The 23,714-nt window shown below is 36.7% G+C and overlaps 1 protein-coding gene across 1 annotated transcript in view; it reads left to right on the top strand.

The window, feature by feature from the left end:
- Positions 1-23,714, top strand: part of ME2 (malic enzyme 2) — a 54,990-nt gene that overhangs the window by 22,931 nt on the left and 8,345 nt on the right. Inside the window, exons 4-13 of the mRNA XM_021686364.2 lie at positions 7-156; positions 2,242-2,317; positions 3,426-3,587; positions 3,944-4,047; positions 5,887-5,996; positions 6,312-6,409; positions 6,721-6,834; positions 9,235-9,349; positions 11,853-11,995; positions 18,498-18,600. Of these exons, the coding sequence (XP_021542039.1) occupies positions 7-156; positions 2,242-2,317; positions 3,426-3,587; positions 3,944-4,047; positions 5,887-5,996; positions 6,312-6,409; positions 6,721-6,834; positions 9,235-9,349; positions 11,853-11,995; positions 18,498-18,600 (1,175 nt within the window). The remainder of the gene's footprint in view (positions 1-6; positions 157-2,241; positions 2,318-3,425; positions 3,588-3,943; positions 4,048-5,886; positions 5,997-6,311; positions 6,410-6,720; positions 6,835-9,234; positions 9,350-11,852; positions 11,996-18,497; positions 18,601-23,714) is intronic.

Here is a 23,714-nt window from a genome sequence, read left to right as displayed (position 1 = left end):
TTTCAGATACATCTATATAATGGGAATACAAGAAAGAAATGAGAAGTTGTTTTATAGAATTCTGCAAGATGATATTGAAAGTCTGATGCCAATTGTATATACACCAACAGTGGGTCTTGCCTGCACCCAATATGGACACATCTTTAGAAGACCTAAGTAAGGCTTATTTTTAAAGATATGTTTGTAAATGATCATTGTATAGGAAAAATTGCACTCCCTAACACCTCTCACATTTCTCCTTTATGTATTACAGTCTTATGTCAATCACATTTCCCACCTCACAAAAGCTTAATTTGGACAAAAAGGGGTTAATAAAACCCAGCATGTTCATATCTTGTTTTTGTAGAAATGGCAACATTCATTCCTAATCTTCTGCAAGTTATTATGATTGGTAGAAGAACTGTGCATTTCTGTACAAAAATGGGGGGGGTGTACTATTAATTTTGGTGGCAGGTTCTCCAGAGTTATCATTAATGTCAGTTTGACAGTCTGCCCACATTAAAAGATTCTAATTTTTTTGTTGGCTTTAATCTCTGTTGTTTGTTCTTTTTTATGAGCTTCTCCAAATTTTAATTTCAAATAGTTCTAGCACCTCAAATATTTTAAATAGAAAGAGTACGGGAATGGGCATCTACTGAAGTCTTTCCATAAGTCACTTTCTCCCTCTGAATCTGTGTTCTTGTAAAATAGGGATGCTAGTACCTATTAAAGAGCATCTGAGAAGGTCAGATGAGGAACTGATGGGACAATTCTTTGTAAACTTATGATTAATTTGTGTTTTCTTGTTGCGTTCCTCTAACCTATTAGCATTTTCAACAGTCCTCACACCTTTCCCATGCCCTGCTTACATATCGATACAAATGTAGACCTTCAGACAACGCATGATAGCATTGATCTTCACTCTCCCCTCATCTAGCCTAGTGGCTTTCAGACTTTAATGTGTGTACAAAACAGCTGTGGGACTTAAATTTTGATCCGTGCCAACCTTCCTCTCCTTCCCATTCCCAAGATTCTAATGAAAAAGAGAAAGTTGTGGAGGTGTGGATTTTAATGAACACAGTTGGTGACGGTATTGCAGGTGTTCCCTGGAAGACACTTTGAGAACACTGTCTGTTCTATGTGCTGCCATCAATTAATGTGTGTTAAACAATTTGTTACGTTAACCCAGCTGTTCAGCTCTTTTATAGTTCTTTTTCATTCAGAATAGTGGTTCTCAATCCAGATTAAAGGACAAGGAGAAACTTAAAAATATATTTATGCCTGGGCCCCACCTATAGGGATTCTGATTCAGTCAGTCTGGAGTTGAGCCCCCATGTAGGTGTTTCATAAAAGTTCCTGGTGTAGTTCTGATGTGTACCCAGCGCTCAGAACTGACATGAAGCATAAAGAATATGGCTTTGTGGTGAGGGCAGATACTGTGTTTTTTGCATAGAAGATGGTCAGTAAATCTTGATCTAAAATCCAGGTCAGTTAAATCAGAATCTTTGGGGGTGGGGCCCCTGGCATTTTTTAAAAAGCCCATCAGATGATTATATTATTCAGCTATGGTTGAAAAACTGTTTAAACTGATTTGAGTTAGGATAGTAATGCCAAAGTTGAGATACCAATGAGAAAGTTAAGTATAAGAACCAGTGTGAAGGCACTGGGCGCCTGTTGGCCTTCATCTCTACCTAACCTGTTTTCTACAACCTATGTTTCTCTCCCACCCCTTCTTCCCTTCCTCTCTTCCTTTTTAAAAATCTGGATGATTTATCTCAATTGGATAACAATACACAGTGTGTTTAAAATAACTTTTCACTTTTTCCTAATGCTTCAAGGACATCCTCTTTTGTGTGAAGTTACTATACTTTTCTTCTTTCCCTTCCTGCTCCTTCAAATTTCAAATTTTCAGTTTTAGTGAGTTTTAATAGTAGTTTACATAGCTTTATTATGCTGTCCTTCATTGGTGGTTTATTTTTATACTGCTTTCTACTGGAGATGTATCGAGATTCTTCCTGGGTAATACAATCATGTCATTTAATAATGATCTTTGTTGCAGCTACTGTGTGAGCAATGCAATTACAGTTTGGAATAGTTGAAAATATTTGAAAATAATCCAGTGTGATTTAGCCAAATCTGCTTGGAAATGATACTGTGTCTTGATGTTTTATTAAAATATCTAAATATTCCAGTTATGAACAAAAACTTAGGAGAAAACAAAAAACTGTTGTGAAATGCAAAGGTGTTTTTGTTCTGTTGCAGGGGATTATTTATTTCAATCTCAGACAGAGGTCATGTTAGATCAATTGTGGATAACTGGCCAGAAAATCATGTTAAGGTACTACTAACAGCACAACCTTCCTCTTCATAATCTTTTTTTTCCTTCTCTGTTAAGTTACCTCTGAATTTCCAAGAATAGTTTTCACTGTTGCTCTGATTTATTTTGCACTTGCATACATGCAGATTTTGTGCTCTGAGGAGATCATGATAGTAATAATTGCAAACTGGGTCACCAGTACAGAGTTCGACTCTGGGAATGAAATGGGAGTTAGTTCACCAGGTGAACCTGTCACTGTTGATGCCACTGGTGTTTCTCACCTTCTCTCTATTGCTTTTCTGTTTCTATTAATATTATTCTAGGTAGAGAAAATAAAATGCCATAAAAACTTTCATTTTGGTGGGTGGTGAGAGGATTTATGACACCTTTTTTCTTCTAAATCTCAGATAGATTTAGATCCTTAAGCAAATATAAAACTCTTAGAGTTTCAAATGTCATAAATATAAATCTGGTCCATCTGGCTGTCTTTCATAAAATAAAATCTAATGATTTACTTAAGATCTTTTGGCAGGCTTTAGTGCTTGTTACAGGCAGTAATCTTACTTGCCTTTATAACATGTCTTCCTCACCAAAATAATCTTTGATGAATAATCATGAGTTCTAATAATCTAGAAAAAATTTAGCCAGATAATTAAACTCATAGTATCATCTTCAAACCTTGAAGATAAGTATATTTTTTATTTTAGATCTTTTTCCCCCCACTGTTGTTAAGGTGTTTCTTGTTTGGCCTAGGTTATTATGTGGGAGCAGCATATTGTTCATTTCTAACCTTGTTTTTTTTTTTTTCTGGTTAATCTCTATCAGAAGTTTGCCTGCCTCTCCCCAGTTTAGTTTTTGTGAAGATCTATAAGCTGATCCTCCAGTCAGAAACATTCTGTTTCTAAATCAAAGACAAAGGGAAATCAGATCTAGTTCATCTTTATTTTACACCTAGATTCTAGAAATCCTAGAATTTTAAATATGCTTGGTTGGCTTACTTTGGTAGTTAGTCAAGAAACAATATTATTTTAAAAATGAGAGTGAAAATAAACAGAGAATCTTTTTTCAAATGCTTTTTAGTACCCCACTTTTGACAACTTTTAATTTATATATTTTTTTTGCAATTAAGGCTGTTGTGGTGACTGACGGAGAGAGAATTCTGGGACTCGGAGATCTGGGTGTCTATGGAATGGGAATCCCAGTGGGGAAACTGTGTTTGTATACCGCTTGTGCAGGAATACGGCCGGATAGATGCCTGCCTGTGTGCATTGATGTAGGAACCGATAATCCAGTGAGTAAGACTGTTTCCCCCTTCGATCTCCCTCCCATATTTAAAAAACGAAAGCTTTACTACACTCTTCTTTGGAAGATAATATAAGATGGGAAAATTTTGTGATTAAAGTTAGCCTTTGTCTTAAACTGTACTTTTAATATTTATACAAATAACATTTTATTTATTTATAAATTTATTTATTTATAAATATTTATACAAATAATAAATTAAGTCTCTTAAGAGTTTCTTGAACAAATGTAGTAAGGTTTTAAAAATTACATTAGTAATTTTTTTATTTTGCAATTTTTGTTTTATAGAACATGTTTAAGCTGGTTATGTAACAAAATGATTATTACATTTGGTCTATTTTATAGGCACTCTTAAAAGATCCGTTTTACATGGGCTTATATCAGAAAAGAGATCGATCACAACGTTATGATGACCTGATTGATGAGTTTATGAAAGCCATTACTGACAGGTATTTTTTTTTTTTTAAGTTTGAGTAAATGAAAGCGTCTTTAATAAAAGAAAGGAACCACAGTTTTGTTTTTCTTTATCTCTTTTGAAGATGCATAGAAGGAGATTAGATTTTTGAGAGCTTGGGTTCTGTCCTGCCTGCTTAGATGTCTTGAGACTGGTGACACCCTTTGTATTCTGCCTTGCTCTCCTGAGTTGTCTGACTTCATGTGGCAAGTGTGCATTCCCCGCTCCCGCCAGACCCTCACTATTCAGTTCTAACACACAGAATCCTCCATCTAGACATTCTGTTGCTTCTTCATATTCGTGTGCAAAACAACTCCTTCCCTTAGCAAACTGCCCGTCTTCTGTTTAGCCAACCTCTATTAATGGCAGCAACATTCACGCTCTGGCCAAAATTTTGCTCTTGATATTATCTTTGACTCTTCCTCCTTCTCCATCAACCCTCTCCAGAGTCCATCAGTCCTCAGACCCAGATGGTCCTACCACTTAAATGCCTTAGAGATACATCTCCTCTTTTCCATTGCCACAGCCTTTCTGCAGATCTTCCTCTTTCTCCGGGATGCTTCTAAACCTGCCTCTAATTTCTCTCCTCTCCATTTCATCTTCACCTTACTTCTGTGTTAATCTTTTAAAAATGTGCACTTCATCATGTCATTCTATTGCTTGAAATCTCTCAGTGGTTCCCTGTTGTCCTAGGGTAAAGTCCAAGCTCTTTATGATCCAGCTCAGCCCCACCTTTTACATTGCTCATACATAGAACATACTAGAAAATTAATGCCTTTTCAGAGTTAAAGCTGACATACCTAAAACTAAACTTTTCATCTTCCCAGAAATTGCCATCTCCTCCCTTCCCTCACTTCCCTACCTTGGACAATCAAATAGTATCTTCTTAGTCATCCAGATTGCCCTGGCACTTGAACAGCCTTTCCCTTACATCTCAGGTGGTCCTCATCAAGTTCTGTTTGTTCATTCTAATGTCTCATAATTGTCCCTTTGACTTCCCATGGCTTCTCCCTCAGATTCTCTTGTCCCCATACCAGAGGGGCCTTCTAGCTGCTTCTCCACACACCAGAATGTGCTGCATTGTCACTGGCAGGTCTGTCCTTCCTAGAGAGTCTTTCCTTTCCTGAAGCCCTTCAGTGATTCTGTATCAGATACAGAATAAAATCCCCATTCCCTAATTTTGCATTCAAGAGTCTACCTTATCTGGCGCCAACCTACCTTAACCAGCTTCTCCTGATCCTTTCATATAAACCCTGAAATATATAACCTGACTGTTGAAAATTCAGGGTCACCAAAATACACCTTGTTTTTCTTCCTACCTCTTTACTTTTTGTTCTTTGAGGGCCCAAATAAAGTCTTACCTCCTTTTCAAGCCTTCCCTTACCCCAGATGATTGGGTTCTTTTTTTGAATGCCAGTGAACTCCTACAGAAATTATTTTTTAACCTCTTATTTAATATATACTTTCCTGTGTTGCTGTTTAACTCTTAATATAACGAGACTACACATATCAAATATATACTTTATGAGACTCAAATAAAAATCTCTTTTTAGGAAGTTATTTCATGCTTATATGTGCTGGGCAACCTTGTAGGCACTTGGAAATCGCTTATACCGATTAATATCCCATAGATTCACCTCATAAATTTTTCTGAATGAGTAGTAGATTTCTGCATTTCGACTCCAGTTTTCACAGGCTCTGAAAATTGCCAGATGGCCTTAAATGGACTAACATGATACATTATTTTTAAATGGGATCATAAGGAATATTAGACAGGAAAGCTGTTTAATAATGGTATTTTCAGCACAGCCATTATGGATTTTGCTGTTTTTAGATATGGACAGAACACACTTATTCAGTTTGAAGACTTTGGAAATCATAATGCATTCAGGTTCTTGAGAAAATATCGAGAAAAGTATTGTACCTTCAATGATGATATTCAAGGTAAAGCAAAAAGAAAAGCTTAGGTTTTTGATCTCTCCTTCTTTAAATGTTTTTAATCTGCCCTTTTTTTATTTAAAAAAATATTTATTTTGGGGGGGCACCTGGGTGGCTCAGTTGGTTGAACATCCAACTCTTGATTTCAGCTCAGGTCATAATCTTGGGGTCATGAGATCAGGCCCTGCATTGGGCTCTGCACTCAGTGGGGAGTCTGCTTGAGATTCTTTCCTTCTGCCCTCCCCCTGGTCCCCGTTCATGAGCTCTCTCTCTCCCCAAAATAAATAAATCATTTTAAAAAATCTTTTTTTTTCTTTATAGGAACAGCTGCAGTAGCTCTAGCAGGTCTTCTTGCAGCACAAAAAGTTATTGGTAAATCATTCTCAGAACACAAAATCTTATTCCTTGGAGCAGGAGAGGTAAGTTTTTGTAAGCTTTTAGAATTTAAAACTAAAACTCTCCTTTAGAATTGGAAAAATGTGACATAATGAGCTTCTAATTTTGTTGGGATCTTGTATGAAGTGAAAATCTCTGTTGTAACGTAGGTAATTTAAAATGTTTAGAGATAATACTATGTTTAGAGAGAATATCACAAAGAATCAACTTTTGCATGATTTGTTAGGGAATAAACCAAATATTCCTCATAACATATAATCCTCATATATAAAATAATTCAAGCATTGTATTATACCCTGGTCTTTATTTTTTAAATTTATGTTTTGTTGGACAGGCTGCTCTTGGAATTGCAAATCTCATAGTTATGGCTATGGTAGAAAATGGCCTCTCAGAAGAAGAGGCACAAAAGAAAATTTGGATGGTTGACAAGTTTGGTTTATTATTTAAGGTAAGCTATTTAAATCTTGGAGAAGCAAAAGAATGTTGTTACAATGATACTTTTAGTTTGACGTTTTAAAAATTTTATCAATTCTTAAAATAGTGTATCATACTGAACTATCTAGATTGTATCAGTTGGGGACCTTCCAGTATATTCTCAACAGAAATCCTCCAGTCTCCTTTTTGTCTTTTATAAAGACTCTTGCTTCATACTCAGTAAGTCATAATCTCCGTGTTGGCACCAGCCATATTCTTTCTTGCTTTGTTTTCTGACTCTTAAGAGATCAAGTAACCATACAAATAACATTGTATTTGACCTTTCTAAAACTAGGTTTTTAATTGAAACTCAGAAGTTTCTAATTAAATCGTTAGCAGGACATCCGACATTTGAGCAGAAATTCCTTAACCATTTAGAGATCTTAATCCCTTGTAACAGTGTGAGAGAAATCCACGGACCCTTTCCTGAAGCCAGCTCATGGATAAGAAAGAGCTTCCAGCCCAGATTAATTTAGTATCCTTTGCACCTGCCTGCCTTCCTAGCATTGATTGCCATTTTTAGTAGCTTACTAAATGCATTTTATCTTATACTGTGTAACACGTTAGGTAAACCATTTCATGGTTGAACCTATCCAGTACACAATGCTGTTGTCTTTTTGCTGTATATAATGACATACAGCAGTTACTTGAAATATACCTCTTTGGAGCAAGCTTATTTCAATGTACTTTGTTTCAGTTCTGAAATCTTTTCTTCTTAACTAATACTCACAACTGTTGGTACAGAAAATAAAATGAAAAAGTGTGTGAATGAAAAATCTTGAGTGCTTAAATTATACATAATTTAAAATAGTAGTTTAAAATGTACCAGACCATTGTGATAAGATTCTACAGGTATCTCATTTAATCTTCTCAAAAATTCTGTGAAGTTTTACAAATAAGGAAACTGAGGATCTGAAAGGGCAGGTGACTTTCCCAAGGTCATATCCAAGCAGCCTGTGAAGCCTGTGCTCTTGGCCATTCAGCTGGGCTGCCTTCCAAGTGAGCTATAACCACTGTATTTGCTTGTATATAAGATACAAGGATTATAAACTTTGTACTTTTAGAAGGCTATTGGCAGAATACATATTTTTACTGGTACACAGTTTGGTGCTTCTTTTTGTGGTGTTGGTTTTCACAAATGTTTTTTTGTTTCTTTTTTATATTTGTAACAAGTCAAATCTAGAATGAGGATGCTGTTGGCTAGCACAAATGAGAATCCCTGTGTATCTGCAAGTTCAGGGTATATTCTTCTTTTAGGGTGCGTGAATAGCTTGACCTATGGGTTTTAGGCGTCTAGACTCTCCTGCTGACCCAAACACTGCCCTCCTTTTTGAGACTTTGAGAGTTTCCTGTTGAACCTGCATATTGGAGAGCTGTGATCCTCCTGGGGGCAAGCATAAAGAGCCCCTGTCCTGAGAACCTGGATCTGTTGTGCCTATATGTCAGTCCTTTAATTAACTTCCCATCCAGCTGATGATAGTGTGCTGCTTTTCCCAGAGCCCGCTAGTTCTTATCTGGGGTTATCCTGGAATTCTGATGGAAAAATTCACCTCTGCAGTGGGGTCTCCTCTTTTGCCAAAATAAGGATGTGGATTTCTCAGCCTGGTTGGTTTTTGCATTTGATATATTTTTGACCACTTTAAATTGTTGAGAAATTCTTCGCTGTTCTAGTTTGTCAGTGGTATGTCTCCTGGCCTTGAAACACTACTAAAGATTTAATTGTTATAGTTTTTGGCTTAGGATTTTGGGAGGAAAACACATTTCTTCATTCAGCCATCTTGAACCAGAATTCACTGTTCCTCTTATTTCAGAACTCTTGCTAGTACAAGTCCATGATGTCTGTCTGCAATTCTGAAATCCTAAAAGCTCTGAAATCCCAAAGTTTTTTTTGAAATTGGTAACAAATCTGATTGACTTGAACTTATCTGGTAGCAAAACCAGAGAGGGTATTAATAATCTCGACCTTTTGTACTTAGTGTACTAAATTTTGTTCAGTTTGGTGTGCCATGGTGGGGGAATTTATAATATTTGATATATTACCATAATACCTTTATAAAATATGAAAATATTTTACATCTAGCCCAGATAAGGGATTCCAAGCCTTTGTGCCATATTGGATTTAGAAGCACTTCACAAAGTAAATGAGTTTTTGACAGGGACTAGAAAGTTTCTATTTATGACGGGATTTATGTTTATATCTGGGTTTTGTGGACACGGCAAGATAGAATTGGAAGATAGAGGCTGAAGAGGAAAGTAAATGAGAATGAAAAGATATTCCTAGTGTAGAAACAATATATGACTCATAATGATGTCTTTTCAGTTAATCCTCAGTAAGCATTTACTAAAAAATACTGTATTTTTCTCAAAAATTCAGGGGCGGAAAGCTAAAATAGAGAGTCATCAGGAACCATTTGCTCACTCAGCCCCGGGGAATATACCTGATACTTTTGAAGATGCAGTAAATATACTCAGGCCTTCAGCTATAATTGGTAAGTAGAGTTGTTGACAAGTCATCATATCACTTAACTTTATGTTGCTGGTCATAACTACCATGCAGGAGTAGTAAAAATGAAATGACCTATTTTGTCTAGCTTTCAGCATATAATGTGTTTTTCTGTGATAGCTTTTTGGTCATAGTGTGTAAAGTTCAGTTAACAGATGTTGCCTGTACTCTTTTTTTTTTTTGAAGATTTTATTTATTTATTTGACAGAGACACAGCGAGAAAGGGAACACAAGTAGGGGGAGTGGGAGAGGGAGAAGCAGGCTTCCCGTGGAGCAGGGAGCCCGATGCGGGGCTCGGTCCCAGGACCCTGGGATCATGACCTGAGCCGAAGGCAGACGCATAACCGACTGAGCCACCCAGGCGCCCCTTGCCTGTACTCTTAAGTGCGGGAAGCTGTGCAATTGATCATGCTTTGCTTTTAGAGTTGGTGTGACTACTGTGCTCAAAACCTGAAGAAGACCAAGGTCATAGGACAGACTGAACCAAGAAAGTCCTATGCAGGGTCAAAGCTTTGCATTGGCAACAAAGCAGAAAGCTTTGGTATGTTATGAGGGTCAGACATTGCATAGCTGACTTCAGAATATGCCAAAATGGCATTGGGTTCACCCCAGAAAATGTAAAAGTCTTTATTTTTTGTAAAGATTTTATTTGTTCATTTAGAGACAGAAAGAGAGGGCATGTGAGCGGGGTGGGGGCTAGGGGAGGTAGGAGGGTTGGGAAGAGCAGAGGGACAAGCTGACTCCGCACTGAGCGCAGAGCCCGACACAGGGCTCAGTCTCAGGACCCTGAGATCATGACCTGAGCTGAAACCAAGAGTCGGACCAGTTGAGCCACCCAGGTGCCCCAGAAAATGTAGAAGTCTTTAAAAGAGGACTATTTCATTTTCTATATAGCTGTAAGATTTGAATCCGTAAGTTTTTAATAATTTTGTCACTTTCATGTAGAAGCCCTATTGAATGCTAAATAGTAAAACAGTCACAAACAATAAGTTTCTATGGTTATTAGCTTCTTCATTGATTAGAACTCTTAATTTCTTAGAGCAAGAGGACATCTTGAAGATCACCCAGTCAATTTCTCTCAAAACTCAATATGAAAACCTAAGAATCTGTCCATTGATTCTATCTCTGGAGGGTCAAGGAAACAAAAATTAAAAATGTTTAATTCTTTTAGAACTCATAGACTCCTAAAAATATGTCCACACACTTCTACATGGAGAAACACTGAATATAAATTCCTTTTTTACATAAGAAAAACAAGCACAGAGATGTTAAACAACTTGCCCAAGATTTGTGAATATTTCATACAGCCAGGAGTGACCGAGCAAGCACTAAAACTCTAGCCTCTAGATCAGTATTTTTATTACATATCAGTTTATAAAGTGGAATTGAAAAATAATTATTTTTACTGTTGAATATAAGTCTTTTTACTAGATGAACTGGAAAAGTACTCGAATGAGGTATTGCTTGGTTATCCCCAGATTCCCATCATGGGCTAAGTACTCTTCATGCTTCTGTAACACTGCATACTTGGCACCTGTTACAGGTTTTCTCGTTTTCTGCTTACTTTGTTTTTCTCTCAACTGTAAGCTGCATTGTATTCATGTTTGTATCCCAATGGCCCAATGCAGTGCCTGAGGCATTTTAGGGGCTTAAGAAAAGGTCATTAAATTGCATCAAGAAAGTAGATTGCTTTAGTCAAGATGATTTTTTTATCCCTTCTGAATTCCTATTATTTTGTAATGAACACCAGAGTTTAACAACTTAACATTTGAGATGCAAGTTTTTATCTTTTTAGAATATTAGAATATTTTTAATTGTGGTAAAATACACATAAAATTTGCCTCATAACCATTTTTTTTTTAAATTTAAATTCAGTTAGCCAACATATAGTACATCATGAGTATCAGATGTAGAGCTCAGTAATTCATCAGTTGCATATATCATAACCCTTTTTAAGTGTACAATTGGGTAGTGTTAAGCGCGTTCACATTGTTGTGCAGCCGGTCTCCAAAACTCGTTTTGTAAAACTGAAACTCCGTACCCATTAAACAAATACTTTCCCCTAGCCCCTCACTATCACTATTCTACTTTTTGTGTTTATGAATTTGACTACTCTAGGTATCTCATATAAGTGGAATCATATAGTATTTGTCCTTTTGTGACTGGCTTATTTTACTTAGCATAATATCCTCAAGGTTCATTCATGTTGTAGCAAGTTTTATCTTAATTAGACAGTGATGGAGATAGTCATACTCTTTTTTTAATTTCCTACAATTTACTATGTTTGGGGTAAACTATAAATATTTTAGTGAAAATTTTTAGCATTTTATTGTTGTTTTCAGATTTGAGATTGTGTTCCCATGGCATTTTCTCAGCAATACAAAATCTGTGCTTTTGTTGTATTAAACCTATTGTAGAAATGCTGTTGATAAGAATTGTTTTATGGTACATGTAAAGAAGTTGCTTTTCTCTCCCCTTATGTATTATAGGAGTTGCAGGAGCTGGCCCACTTTTCACTCCTAGTGTAATCAAAGCCATGGCTGATATCAATGAAAGGCCTATAATATTTGCATTAAGCAATCCTACAGCAATGGCTGAATGCACGGCTGAAGAAGCATATACACTTACAGAGGTACTAATAATTGTATGAATTGGTTGTGTCTATTGTTTTCCTTTGTTAGCCTTAGTTATACATTCTTGCATAATTCTTTTCATGGTTAACTGTAGAGATTACAGTATACACCCATGGATCATCAAGTTCTGATATAAACTATTGTGTGTATGGATTCTGGAAAATAATTACCTTATGTCTCCATGTTAACATCTTCATGTCTTGTGTGCTATTGTTGTGCTTTTTTTTTTTAAGATTTTATTTATTTGTTTGACACAGAGAACAAGAGAAGGAATACAAGCAGGGGCAGTGGGAGAGGGAGAAGCAGGCTTCCCGTGGAGCAGGGAGCCGGATGCGGGGCTTGATCCCAGGACCCTGGGATCATGACCTGAGCTGAAGGCAGATGCTTGAGGACTGAGCCACCCAGGCACCCCTTGTTGTGCATTTTCATTATATTTTAAATCCCAAAAGATGTTATTGTTTGAAACATAAAATATTCATTTCGATACATTTTAATATCTTTTGTTGCCATTCTGTCCGACCTGTATGTCTGTGCTTTTATCTTGGATCATTTTCCTTCTACCAGAAGAACTTTGCTTGAGTGTGGATCTGATGAATTTCTCTTAATAATCTCTTTATTTTGCCTTCATTTTGAAGGATAGTTTTTCACTGTGCATAGAAGTAAAAGTCAGTAGAGATACTATTCTATTGTTTCCTGACTTCTGTTTTTCTTTTTTTTTAAAAGATTTTATTTATTTATTCAACAGAGAGAGACAAAGCGAGAGCGGGAACATAAGCAGGGGGAGTGGGAGAGGGAGAAGCAGGCTTCCCACGGAGCAGGGAGCCCGATGTGGGGCTCGATCCCAGGATCATGACCTGAGCCGAAGGCAGACACTTAACGACTGAGCCACCCAGGCGCCTCATGACTTCTGTTTTCCTTTTGATACATCATTTTGTCTTGGGTTTTGCTACACTGGGCATAGTTGTGTTTGTATTTATTCCATCTGGGACTGTAGAGCTCTGTATCTTGATGCCCTCTTTTGTGGTCTGTGTTGGAAATACTTGAGTTGGCTGCGTTCTCTGTCTTCCTCTTGTGGGTCTCCAGTTGTAGAGTGTCAGACGTGTTCACATATCTCATGCATCTCTTACACAACTCTCTGCATATTCCATCCTATTGGCATACTGTGTGTGTCTTTTTTTTTTTTAAGATTTTTATTTATTTATTTATTTGAGAGAGCGAGAGCAGGGGGAGGAGCAGAGAGAGGGACAAGCAGACTCCATGCTGAGCACAGAGCCTGACGCAGGGCTTGATTCCACGACTCTGAGATCATGACCTGAGCCGAAATCAAGAGTTGGGCGCTTAACCGACTGAACCGTCCTGGTGCCCCTGCATACTGGATTTTAATCTGGTGATTTTCTTTGGGTTTATCTTCCAGTTGTATATACTCTTTAGCTATGCTAATCTATTGCTAGGGTCTTAATTTTATTATACTTTTCATTTTTAGAATTTTGATTTGACTATTTTTCTAATTAGTGACACAGACTTAAATGGCATATTATAGAAATAATCAATTCTGCTTCCTTGCCCTCACATTTAATAAAACAATTCTTTTTACTCTTCAAACATATCTTCACCATTGGTGTTTGTCTTTAGGAAGGTCATTGTTTTCAGTCATCTGACAGCTATCAGGAACAAGTTTTTACTTTCATCCAAATCTTTAAGATTTAGTTCTTTTGGGGTGCCTGGGTGGCTCAGTCGTTAAGCGTCTGCCTTCGGCTCAGGTCATGATCCCAGGGTCCTGGGATCGAGTCCCACATCGGGCTCCCTGCTCGGCAGAAAGCCTGCTTCTCCCTCTCCCACTCCCCCTGCTTGTGTTCCTGCTCTCACTATCTCTCTCTCTGTCAAATAAAAAAATCTTAAAAAAAAAACCACATTTATTTCTTTTGAATTCTTTGACACTGCCATAGGGTTATATACCAATTACAAGTATCTGCTCATATACCATTAGGACAAGTGGGTTTTTTCCTACTGTTCTGTAGGAATATATTTTTAATCTCTACAATGTAACCACATTCTGTATTGTTCTTGTAAGTGATCTTTAAGTGGCCCCAGGAAGTAATATTTAAAGGCTCATTTACAGTGATACCCAGCAGGAATAATTATTAGGTCATGTACTTCAGAATAGGTAACAAATCTGTGATAAATGTTTTTGTCCCCACTCTGTTAAAAACATCTTTTATTATGGAAAATTCCGAACATATACAGAGGTAGAAGAGACTAATCAACTCCCATATGCTAGTACCAGGTGCACTAATTATCACCTCTTCATCAATCTTGTTCCTTCTACATCCTACCCATCCTGGGTTATTTTGAAACAGATCTCAAGACATCATATCGTTTCATTATAAATATTATAGTGTATCTCTCAAAAGTTAAGAGTTCTTTTAAAGATATAATCACAGTATCATTATCACACCTCACAATTTTTAGCAGTGTTTTTAGAATACTTATTTCATCTTTCTGCCTAGCTTATAGTTCTCTGCTAAAATATTCTATCTTGTTATTTAATTTCTGAAATATATGATTATGATTAAAGTTAATGTCTGATAGCAAGAAATACCGTACTCTCTGGGAGTCCATTTCTATTATCTGTCTTTCTTTTTCTTGGTTTTGCCATCTTGTATTTTTGTAAGCCTAGTTTTATTTTTGTTTTTTGTTTCCTTGTCGAATGCTAGATGGTATGGGTGAAAAATTGTAGCAGTAATTTGAGGCTCTGGATGAAGGGGTCTTCCCTTTTCCTCTGGTGGGTATTGGTCTGGAGCAGCTCACCGTAATCTAACCAGGATGCAGTCCTTGGGGTGCCTGCTCTTTTTCCACAGTTTACCCTTTCTCCCAGTGTGTACCCCTTTTGGCATGAATCAAAAGTCCTGGGGTATTTATTAGCACCCATCATCCCCAGCAGCCCCTGAACTTTACTTTTCTCTCTGTGTCATTGTGAGGCTCCTGAAAGCTTTGTTGCTCAGGCTCTCGGCCACAGATACTGCTTTTGAAGTCCGCAGTCACCTTGAGGGGGAAAGCTTCAAGTGCTGGGCTCGCATACCTTGTTTTCCTGTTCTTCTGCATCTCCCACACCCGAGCTCTCACTATCTTAATAGCACTGCTGCTTTCTTAACAGATATTTTTAATATATTTTATCCAGTTTCTCTCATGTTATCAGAGGGAGAATTGGTGTGAAACAGCCTAGATCATTGCCAAAGCAGAACCTTCTCAGAACTTTCCAGACTGAGTATTCATGCTCCTTATGTCTTTAGCATTCTTTTTTCTCACTGCCAAAAAATTTATTTTGATAACATACATGCCCTCTAAATTCCTTTCACTTCATATTGCCACTCAGTTTAGTCAAAGTAAATTCTCCTGACTATTGGTTTCCAACAGTTATAGTAATCACTGAAACTTCTAATGGTTATTGAAATATTTTTCTTTGAAATCATCCACAAAATCAGCATCCAGATATCAAAAAAGTAAATAAATAAAAATCAGTCTCTTTAGTATACTGTCTTTCTTTTTACAAAGTAGGGTATCCTGTTTACCAGTCTTTACTACTTAAAACTAGTGGTTATTGTGCCTCCAAATTAATTAGTCTTATACAACAACTGATAAATATACTCAACGTATCAGTGGGTTTTGGCATTTTAGAAATATAAAAAATATAAATGTTTTGGGCAGTAGTAGTATATCACTAGAAGACTGCCCAAACATTTAAGAATTATATTTTTTGAATAAATACTATTATAAGAGCTGTGCATTATTAGAATGAATAAAAATCCTCCAAGGAGACTAGTTTGATATGTTGTATTCCATCAATTCTAATATGCAAATTTTTTCTCAATATTGTATTACCTCCTAAAAATGATAAAAAATCATTGTGTCATAGTTTAATTTTACATAAATTCCTTCTTAGTGTTATATAAAATAATGGCATAAATCATGTATTTGCAGTCACCTCTTAAATTTTTAGTGCCCTTTTGTTTTCAGTAGAGAGAAGTCTTGGTGTTACTCTAACACCCTCTGCTTCTTAGTGAGAAAAATACTTTTTTTAATTCTTGAACTTCAGAATGAGAACACTTGGTTATCATTGAGATCCAGCCACATTTAAACTATAGGTTGACTATGAAAGAAAAAAAAATAGCCTGAAGAAGATGAACTGCTGTAGAATCTTGCCATTCTAGAGAAGATACCCAAGGTCTTTCTAAATTTCCAAATTTACTGATATCATTAGAATGTAACATTTTTCCTATGAAGAGCTTATATTGTATAAGCCATTTTATAAAGCTATTAAAATTAGTGGTATCACAAAAATAATGTATCTTATTATAAGCATTATCATTGTAATGATATATGGCATTAACCATGAACTGACTTTAATCTTCAAAGAAACAATTTCATCACAAGTGGAACAATGCTTAGAACAGGTAGAGAATGATCATAGCTCTCTGTAGAAAATGATACAGCCACCTGACATTGCAGCTTCAGGATAGTCACCTGGGCCCAGCACTAGCATAGGTAGATAGCTTCTACACTTAGTGTCACTTTGAAACTGAAAGTATGTCTTGTAAAAGTAATAATTAATATACATTGTAGACCTTCATTGGTCCAAAGGGTCAAATTGTTGAGTGTTAAATCCACTAATGCCAAGGATCCACTGTACTTCAAAGAATAATCAGCCTTGGTATAATACACATTTTTAGATCTAGAGAAAAGAAGACAAAGCATTGTCTAAACAATTATTATTCTGTCCAGTGTTCAGGTGCTATGTCAGTTTGTCCATCCTACTGTGTGGAGATAGTTCAGTTTTCTGTAAACCATCTCTTACTTAATCCAGGTAGCTGTTTAAACATGACTTACTTTTGGGGTGCCTGGGTGGCTCAGTCAGTTAAGCTTGATTTCAGCTTGGGTCATGATCTCAGGGTTGTGAGACTGAGCCCAGTGTCGGGCTCTGTGCTTAGTGTGGAGTCTGCTTGAGACTGGCTTTCCCTCTCCCTTTGCCCCTCCCCCCCTGCTCACTCTCTCTCTCTCTCTCTCCCTCTGAAATACATAAATAAATCTTTAAAAAAAATTAAAATTAAAAAATAAATAAACATGTTACTTTAGTCATACCTCAAGTATTCCAAGATAGATTATCCTGTTTGAGAACTACTGTTTTCTTGCTCTTTGTGTTTTTTTGCCAAGGAGGAGTGGAACAGATGGGTTTTGTGGCAGGGAAATGATATTCAGAGGATTTATAGGGGCACCTGGGTGGCTCAGTTGGTTAAGCATCTGCCTTCGGCTCAGGTCATGATCCCGGGGTCCTGGGATTGAGCCCTAGGTCCCTGCTCAGCGGTGAGCCTGCTTCTCCCTCTCCCTCTGCTGCTCCCCTGGCTTATGTACTCTCTTGCTCACTCTCTCTCTCTCAAATAAATAAAATATTTTTTAAAAAAATAAAGGATTTATAAATTTACTTTCAGGTCCTCTTCAATTTCACAAGTATCTAATTCTCTTAGAAATATTGAATATGGGGGCGCCTGGGTGACTTAGTTGCTTAAGCGTCTGCCTTTGGCTCAGGTCATGATCTCAAGGTCTTGGGATCAAGCCCCGCATGGGGCTCCCTTTTCAGCAGGGAGTCTGCTTCTTCCCCTGATCCTCCCCCGCTGTTGTGCGCTCGCTTGTTTTCTCTCTCTCAAATAAATAAAATCTTTTAAAAAAATATATCGAATATGCTAGTAACATTATATGCCATTGTTGAGCACAGTACTAAAATTGATACAACAAATTTGGAGACTTACTTTTCTTCAACAAGGCAACATGCTGTATTTTTCTGGGGTAATAGTGGGGTTATACCATACATCTGTTGTGTAAACTGCCCGACGGGGGGCATTATGAGCATAATACAAAGACCATGGGCTTTGGAGTTATAAAAAAAAAATCTGGATTCAAGTTTAACCTCTACAATTGTGTGACTTTTTACAGAGTACTTGGAAATCTAAGCTGTAGTTTTCTGAGATTCTTTTTTTTTATATCAGTGAGATGGAGATGATGATAATCTCATAAGACTTTTTGTGCAGGCTAAACTGAGTTAACACATACCAAGCACCTGGTACAGAGCCAGAAATAGTAGATGTATAGTCAGTGATTATACAGTTTAATTTTTGATGTGTTCCCCTTCAAACACAGATGTTTATAGCAGTCTTTATTATTCGGGATGCTTTTGTTGGCCCATCTACATTTTAAACTTTTTAAAGGAATGAGAAGCATGAGGTTTTTTAGTTTATTAATGGACAGTTTTCAATTTTATTTGAATGTGTGCTATGCATAAAAACTCATTCTGATAAGAATTTTAATGAAAGGATTATGTTATATAGTAAATTATGCCTGCTCGCAAGTAATATATTGGTCTTTTTTAGTACAGGATTTAATTTTGTTTTGATTCACCTCAATGTTAGTCCACATTAAGTCACAAATTGAGGTTATTTCATTTCTTAACAGGGAAGGTGTTTGTTTGCCAGTGGCAGTCCATTTGAGCCAGTGAAACTCAGTGACGGGCAACTCTTTACACCAGGCCAAGGAAACAATGTGTATATTTTTCCAGGTAAGTGCCACCATTATTTATGTTAAAGAGTATTTGTTAATTATGTTAAACTACTTAACGAAATTATGTAGAATTTAAGGTTAAAATGAACAATAGTATTTATAGAATTTTGGTATGTATGTCTAGGGAAACTCAAGGAATTCAGCAAATCCAACTTGCTTTATTTTCCCTATAAATGTATTTATTCATCTTTTTCATTAAACTTGTTTTTATTATAGAAATAATGTAGTATATGGTATATAAAAGTGTAAAAAGAACAGAATGTTATAAAATTATTTACTCCTCTTTATCTCTGCCTTCAGTACCTCCTTTTTTAAAAGTTTTTATTTAAATTCCAGTTAGTGGGGCGCTTGGGTGGCTCAGTCATTAAGCGTCTGCCTTCAGCTCAGGTCATGATCCCAGGGTCCTGGGATCAAGCCCCACATCGGGCTCCCTGCTCAGCCAGGAGCCTGCTTCTCCCTCTCCCAGTCCCCCATTTGTGTTCCCTCTCTAGCTGTCTCTCTCTCTCTGTCAAATAAATAAAATAAAATAAATCTTTAAATAAATAAATAAATTCCAGTTAGTTAACATACAGTGTAGTATTAGTTTCAGGTGCACAATATAGTGATTCAGCACTTCCATACAACACCCAGTGCTCATCAGGACAAGTGCCCACCTTAATCCCCACCACCCACCCGTCCTCTGGGAACCATCAGTTTGTTCTCTATAGTTAAGAGTCTGTTTCTTAGTTTGCCCCTCTCTTTTCCCTTTGCTCGTTTATTTCTTAAATTCCACATATGAGTGAAATCATATGGTATTTGTCTTTCTCTGACTGACTTATTTCGCTGAGGATAATACTCTCTAGCTCCATCCATGTTGTCCCAAATGGCAAGATTTCATTTTTTTTTTTTTATGGCCGAGTAATATTACATTGTGTGTGTGTGTGTGTGTGTATATATATATATATATACACACATCTTCCTTTTTTTTTAAGATTTTATTTATTTGTTTGACAGAGAAAGATAGTAAGAAAGGGAACACAAGCAAGGGGAGTGGGAGAGGGAGAAGGAGGCTCCCCACTGAGCAGGGAGCCTGATGCGGGGCTAGAATCCAAAATGCTGGGATCATGACCTGAGCCGAAGGCAGACGCTTAACGACTGAGCCACCCCGGTGCCCTATAGGCAACCTACAGAATGGGAGAAGATATTTGCAAATTACCTATCTGATAAAGCGTTAGTGTCCAAAATATAAAAAGAACTTATAAAACTCAACACCCCAAACCCAAGTAATCCAATTAAAATATCGGCAAAAGACATAAATCAGACATTTTTCCAAAGAAGACATACAGATGGCCAATGGGTACATGAAAAGATGGTCATCATCACTGATCATCGGGGAAATACAAGTCAAAACCATAATGAGATAATCTTACCTCACACCCATCAGAATGGCTAAAATTAGTAACACAAGAAACAGTAGGTGTTGGTGAGGATGTGGAGAAAGGGGGAACCCTCTTGCACTGCTGGTGGGAATGCAAACTGGTGCAGCCACTCTGGAGAACAGTAGGGAGTTTCCTCAAAAGGTTAAAAATAGAACTACCCTATGATTTAGCAATTGCACTATTAGGTATTTACCCAAAGAATACAAAAATACTAATTCAAAGGGATACATGCACCCTGATGTTTATAGCAGCATTATCTACAATAGCCAAACTATGGAAACAGCCCAGTGTCCCACTTGGTACCTCCTTACTATACTTCTCAGCTATAACCACTGTCAGTGGTTTGCTTTGAGTTTTTCTGATGGTTTACCATCATGACTGATATACTTATCTTCCCTTATCTTGATTCTGGCTGTAGACTATATGTACGAACTTCCCACTGTTCAATGTAATAGTGTACATGTACCTCCTAATACCTTGCTTCTCTACCTTTCAATTTGTGTTACTATTTTTAGTTTTCCTAGTAGGTACCTTTATTTTTTATATAACATATCTAAACTGTTGATAGCAACTTATGACAGTTTTTATTAGCTTGCCGCTGTTGAAAAATCTGGTATTTAGCTTTATCTGTTCTTATTCCATCTCTCAATTTTGGTTAGTCAATATTTCTACATTGTAGAGAGGGTTTTTGGACATGTACGTTGTGCTCTATTATTTTCTGTGCCTTGTCTATGGATTGATTCTGAAATTACATGATTATATATTATATCTAAACAGGAGTATGATTTGATAAATGTAGAATATGTAATTCTATATTACAAAATTTTTATAAAACTCAAAGTAAAAGTCTTTCAAGTATCAAGTATAGTGAATCTTTCTTTAATTTCTTCATTTCTTCTGGATCCTGCTCCACAGCAGACTCCTTTTTCTTTTTTTAAGATTTATTTATTTATTTATTTGAAGGAGAGAGAGCATGAGTGCATATCAGGGGAGGAGCAGAGGGAGAGAATCCCAAGCAGACTCTCTGCTGAGCAGGGAGCCTGATGCGGTGCTCAGTCTCATAACTCCGAGATCATGACCTGAGCTGAAACCAAGAGTCACATGCTTAACTGACTGAACCACCCAGCCGTCCTGCACAGCAGACTACTTCTTGTGACCCATGTTGTTCTCTCTCATGCATATGTGCCATTTCTGTCTTGGTGCTATTCCTCTCTATCTTGGTCTCATTTTTCTGGAGCACATCTTTTGAAAAAGTGTTTTTATTAAGCATGGATGAAAACTTCCTGAGTTTTCACATATCTTAAAAACGTCTTTATTTTGTCTTCTCACTTGATAGTTTGGTTGGGTAGAGATTTGTAGATTGAACACCCATTCCCGCAGATCTTTGAAAATATTTCTCCACTTTTAGTGTTGCTGTGAGAAATCTGATGTCATTGAGATTCTCATTTCCTTATCCATACTAGCTTTTTCTCCCTAAAAATACTTAAATTTTTCTCTTTATCTTTAGATTTCCAAAAGGTTACTAGGATGCATCCAGGTTTGGGCTTATTTCCATTTACTATGCGTATCTGTGGGAGGGACAGGTCACTGTATCTTCTTTTCCAAAGGATTTTTATAACTTTTTTTTCTCATTTCTTTCCTTCCATTATTTCTGTTTTTCTCTTAAGGAACTTATGTTAGACCATGGTCAAATACCTCTGTTGTCCTTGACTTGTAAATTATATTTCACATTTTCAGCTCTGCCTTTTTTTATTCTGTAATGTGGGGGAGTTCTGTGGCATTCATTCATTCATCTGTTTTTTAGCACTTTCAGTGTACGTTTCAGAAGTCTTTTTTTATGCGGTACCTGGCTGGCTCAGTGCATAGAATATGCGACTCTTGATCTCAGGGCTGTGAATTCAAGCCCCATATGTGGGCGTGAAGCCTACTTAAAGTAAAAACTAGAAACAACAAAAAAGTCTTTTTCTTAATTATAAAAATTTTCAAACATACACAAAAGCAGAGAGAAGAATGAAGTCCCATGTTCCAGTCTCCCACATTTCAGCAGTTACCAACATGTAACCATATTTTCCTACCCATTCCTTCCTCACTGGATTATTTTAAAGCAAATCAGAGACATCGTATAATTTCATTTATAACTACTTCAGTATGTATCTCTAAAAAAGTAATTTTTTAAATTAAACATAACCATAATACTCATATCATACCACATGAAATTAACATTTGCTTAATATCACATATCATCAGTTCAGTAGGCTCAAATACTATTTTTTTAATTCCCAATACCTTTATCTTATCTTAAAGCCACACTTTTTTCATAACCACTTTTATTTTTTTTTAAAGGTTGCAGGATCCTTTTGAGTTTCTTCTGAGAGCTAAGATTCTTTTAAATATTTCTTCCTTTGTGCTGTTCATTTTCTGTAAATTTCTGGTGATCCTTAATTGTTCATTCATTTTAATGAAAGACTGTTGGATTTGGCCTGAATTTCCTTTGTCTTCTTGTGGGCCTCTCCCTGAAGAGCTGACAGTAGGCTCTAACTCAGATTTCATGACAGGTAGATTTGTAGTGTACGTAGGCTAGCATCAAGCTAGCACGTTATAACTGTTGTCAAAGTAAAGAAGACTTTTAGCCTGTGAATATCCCAGTGCTTTTGTGTATGAATTTTCCTCCTTTTTCCTCCCATGTAGCCGTTTCATGTCTAGAAGTGCTTCGCTCTTGAGACCTAGTGTCTGTAATAGGAACTCTCCCATCACCAGTTATCTCTTTCTAGAACTTGATAATGTTCAAAATCAATCTATTCTATCCAACAATATTTCTGTGGCATAAAGGCATAACAGCATGGAAAAGAATACTTTTCTGCTGATTTTAACAAAGTCATTTTCTGTATCTTATTTGACGAATAAGGAACTTGGCAATTGATTGTTTTTATACAACACTACAAAGTCCTATAACTTTATTATTAACCGTTACCAGCACTATACATATAGATGTAAAAATGACTTGGTAGTAGAGGTAAAAATGGACTTTAAAGCAGGAGGCCAAAAGTCTGTTGATTAAAAAAAAATGTAAGGCTCTGATAATGTTTGAATTACCTGGTCCAGCAATTATAACTGGGTGAAGTAACAACAAAAATAAAGCCTTAAAAGGGTCCAAAGGCTAAAAAGATACTGACTAACAAAATCCTCGGGAATTCTGGATCAAGAGTAGGGAGAGGACTAGAGCTCAGAAAACCAGCATGTGAAGGACTTTTGCACTGCAAGTATTCTCAGCAAGAAGTGGCTGAGCAGTAAAACCATGCTTTTCCTGGAAGGAGGGCAAGCATTAGAGTCTGGCATCTGCCAAGAATGGGGTTCTACGTGAACCACTAGTGGGCTGAAACCCTAAAGGCTGTAGCTTGGAATATGGGTATAGTTTGCACTGTCACACGGATGATCTAGAAGACCTCAAGCCTTTGTTCTGGCTTACTAGCATCCACAAGTGACTTGCAGAAGCGAACAGAAATCTTCTGTGGAACAAGATAACACTATCCTTTTCTTCAAATTACTATCACAAATTTTGAAATACAACCCCAGTTAAAAAATAAAAAATAAAGACACACATACAGAGACAACAGCAGAAGCCAAAAGTATCAGAAACAACAAGAAAACTCTGGAATTCTAGATATCAAACAGATGCTATGAAACAAATATGCTA

This window comes from Neomonachus schauinslandi, chromosome 14, assembly GCF_002201575.2.
Source record: "Neomonachus schauinslandi chromosome 14, ASM220157v2, whole genome shotgun sequence".
Lineage (NCBI taxonomy): Eukaryota > Metazoa > Chordata > Mammalia > Carnivora > Phocidae > Neomonachus > Neomonachus schauinslandi.
Note: the sequence above shows the minus strand (reverse complement) of the source record. Positions and strands in the feature narration are given on the sequence as shown.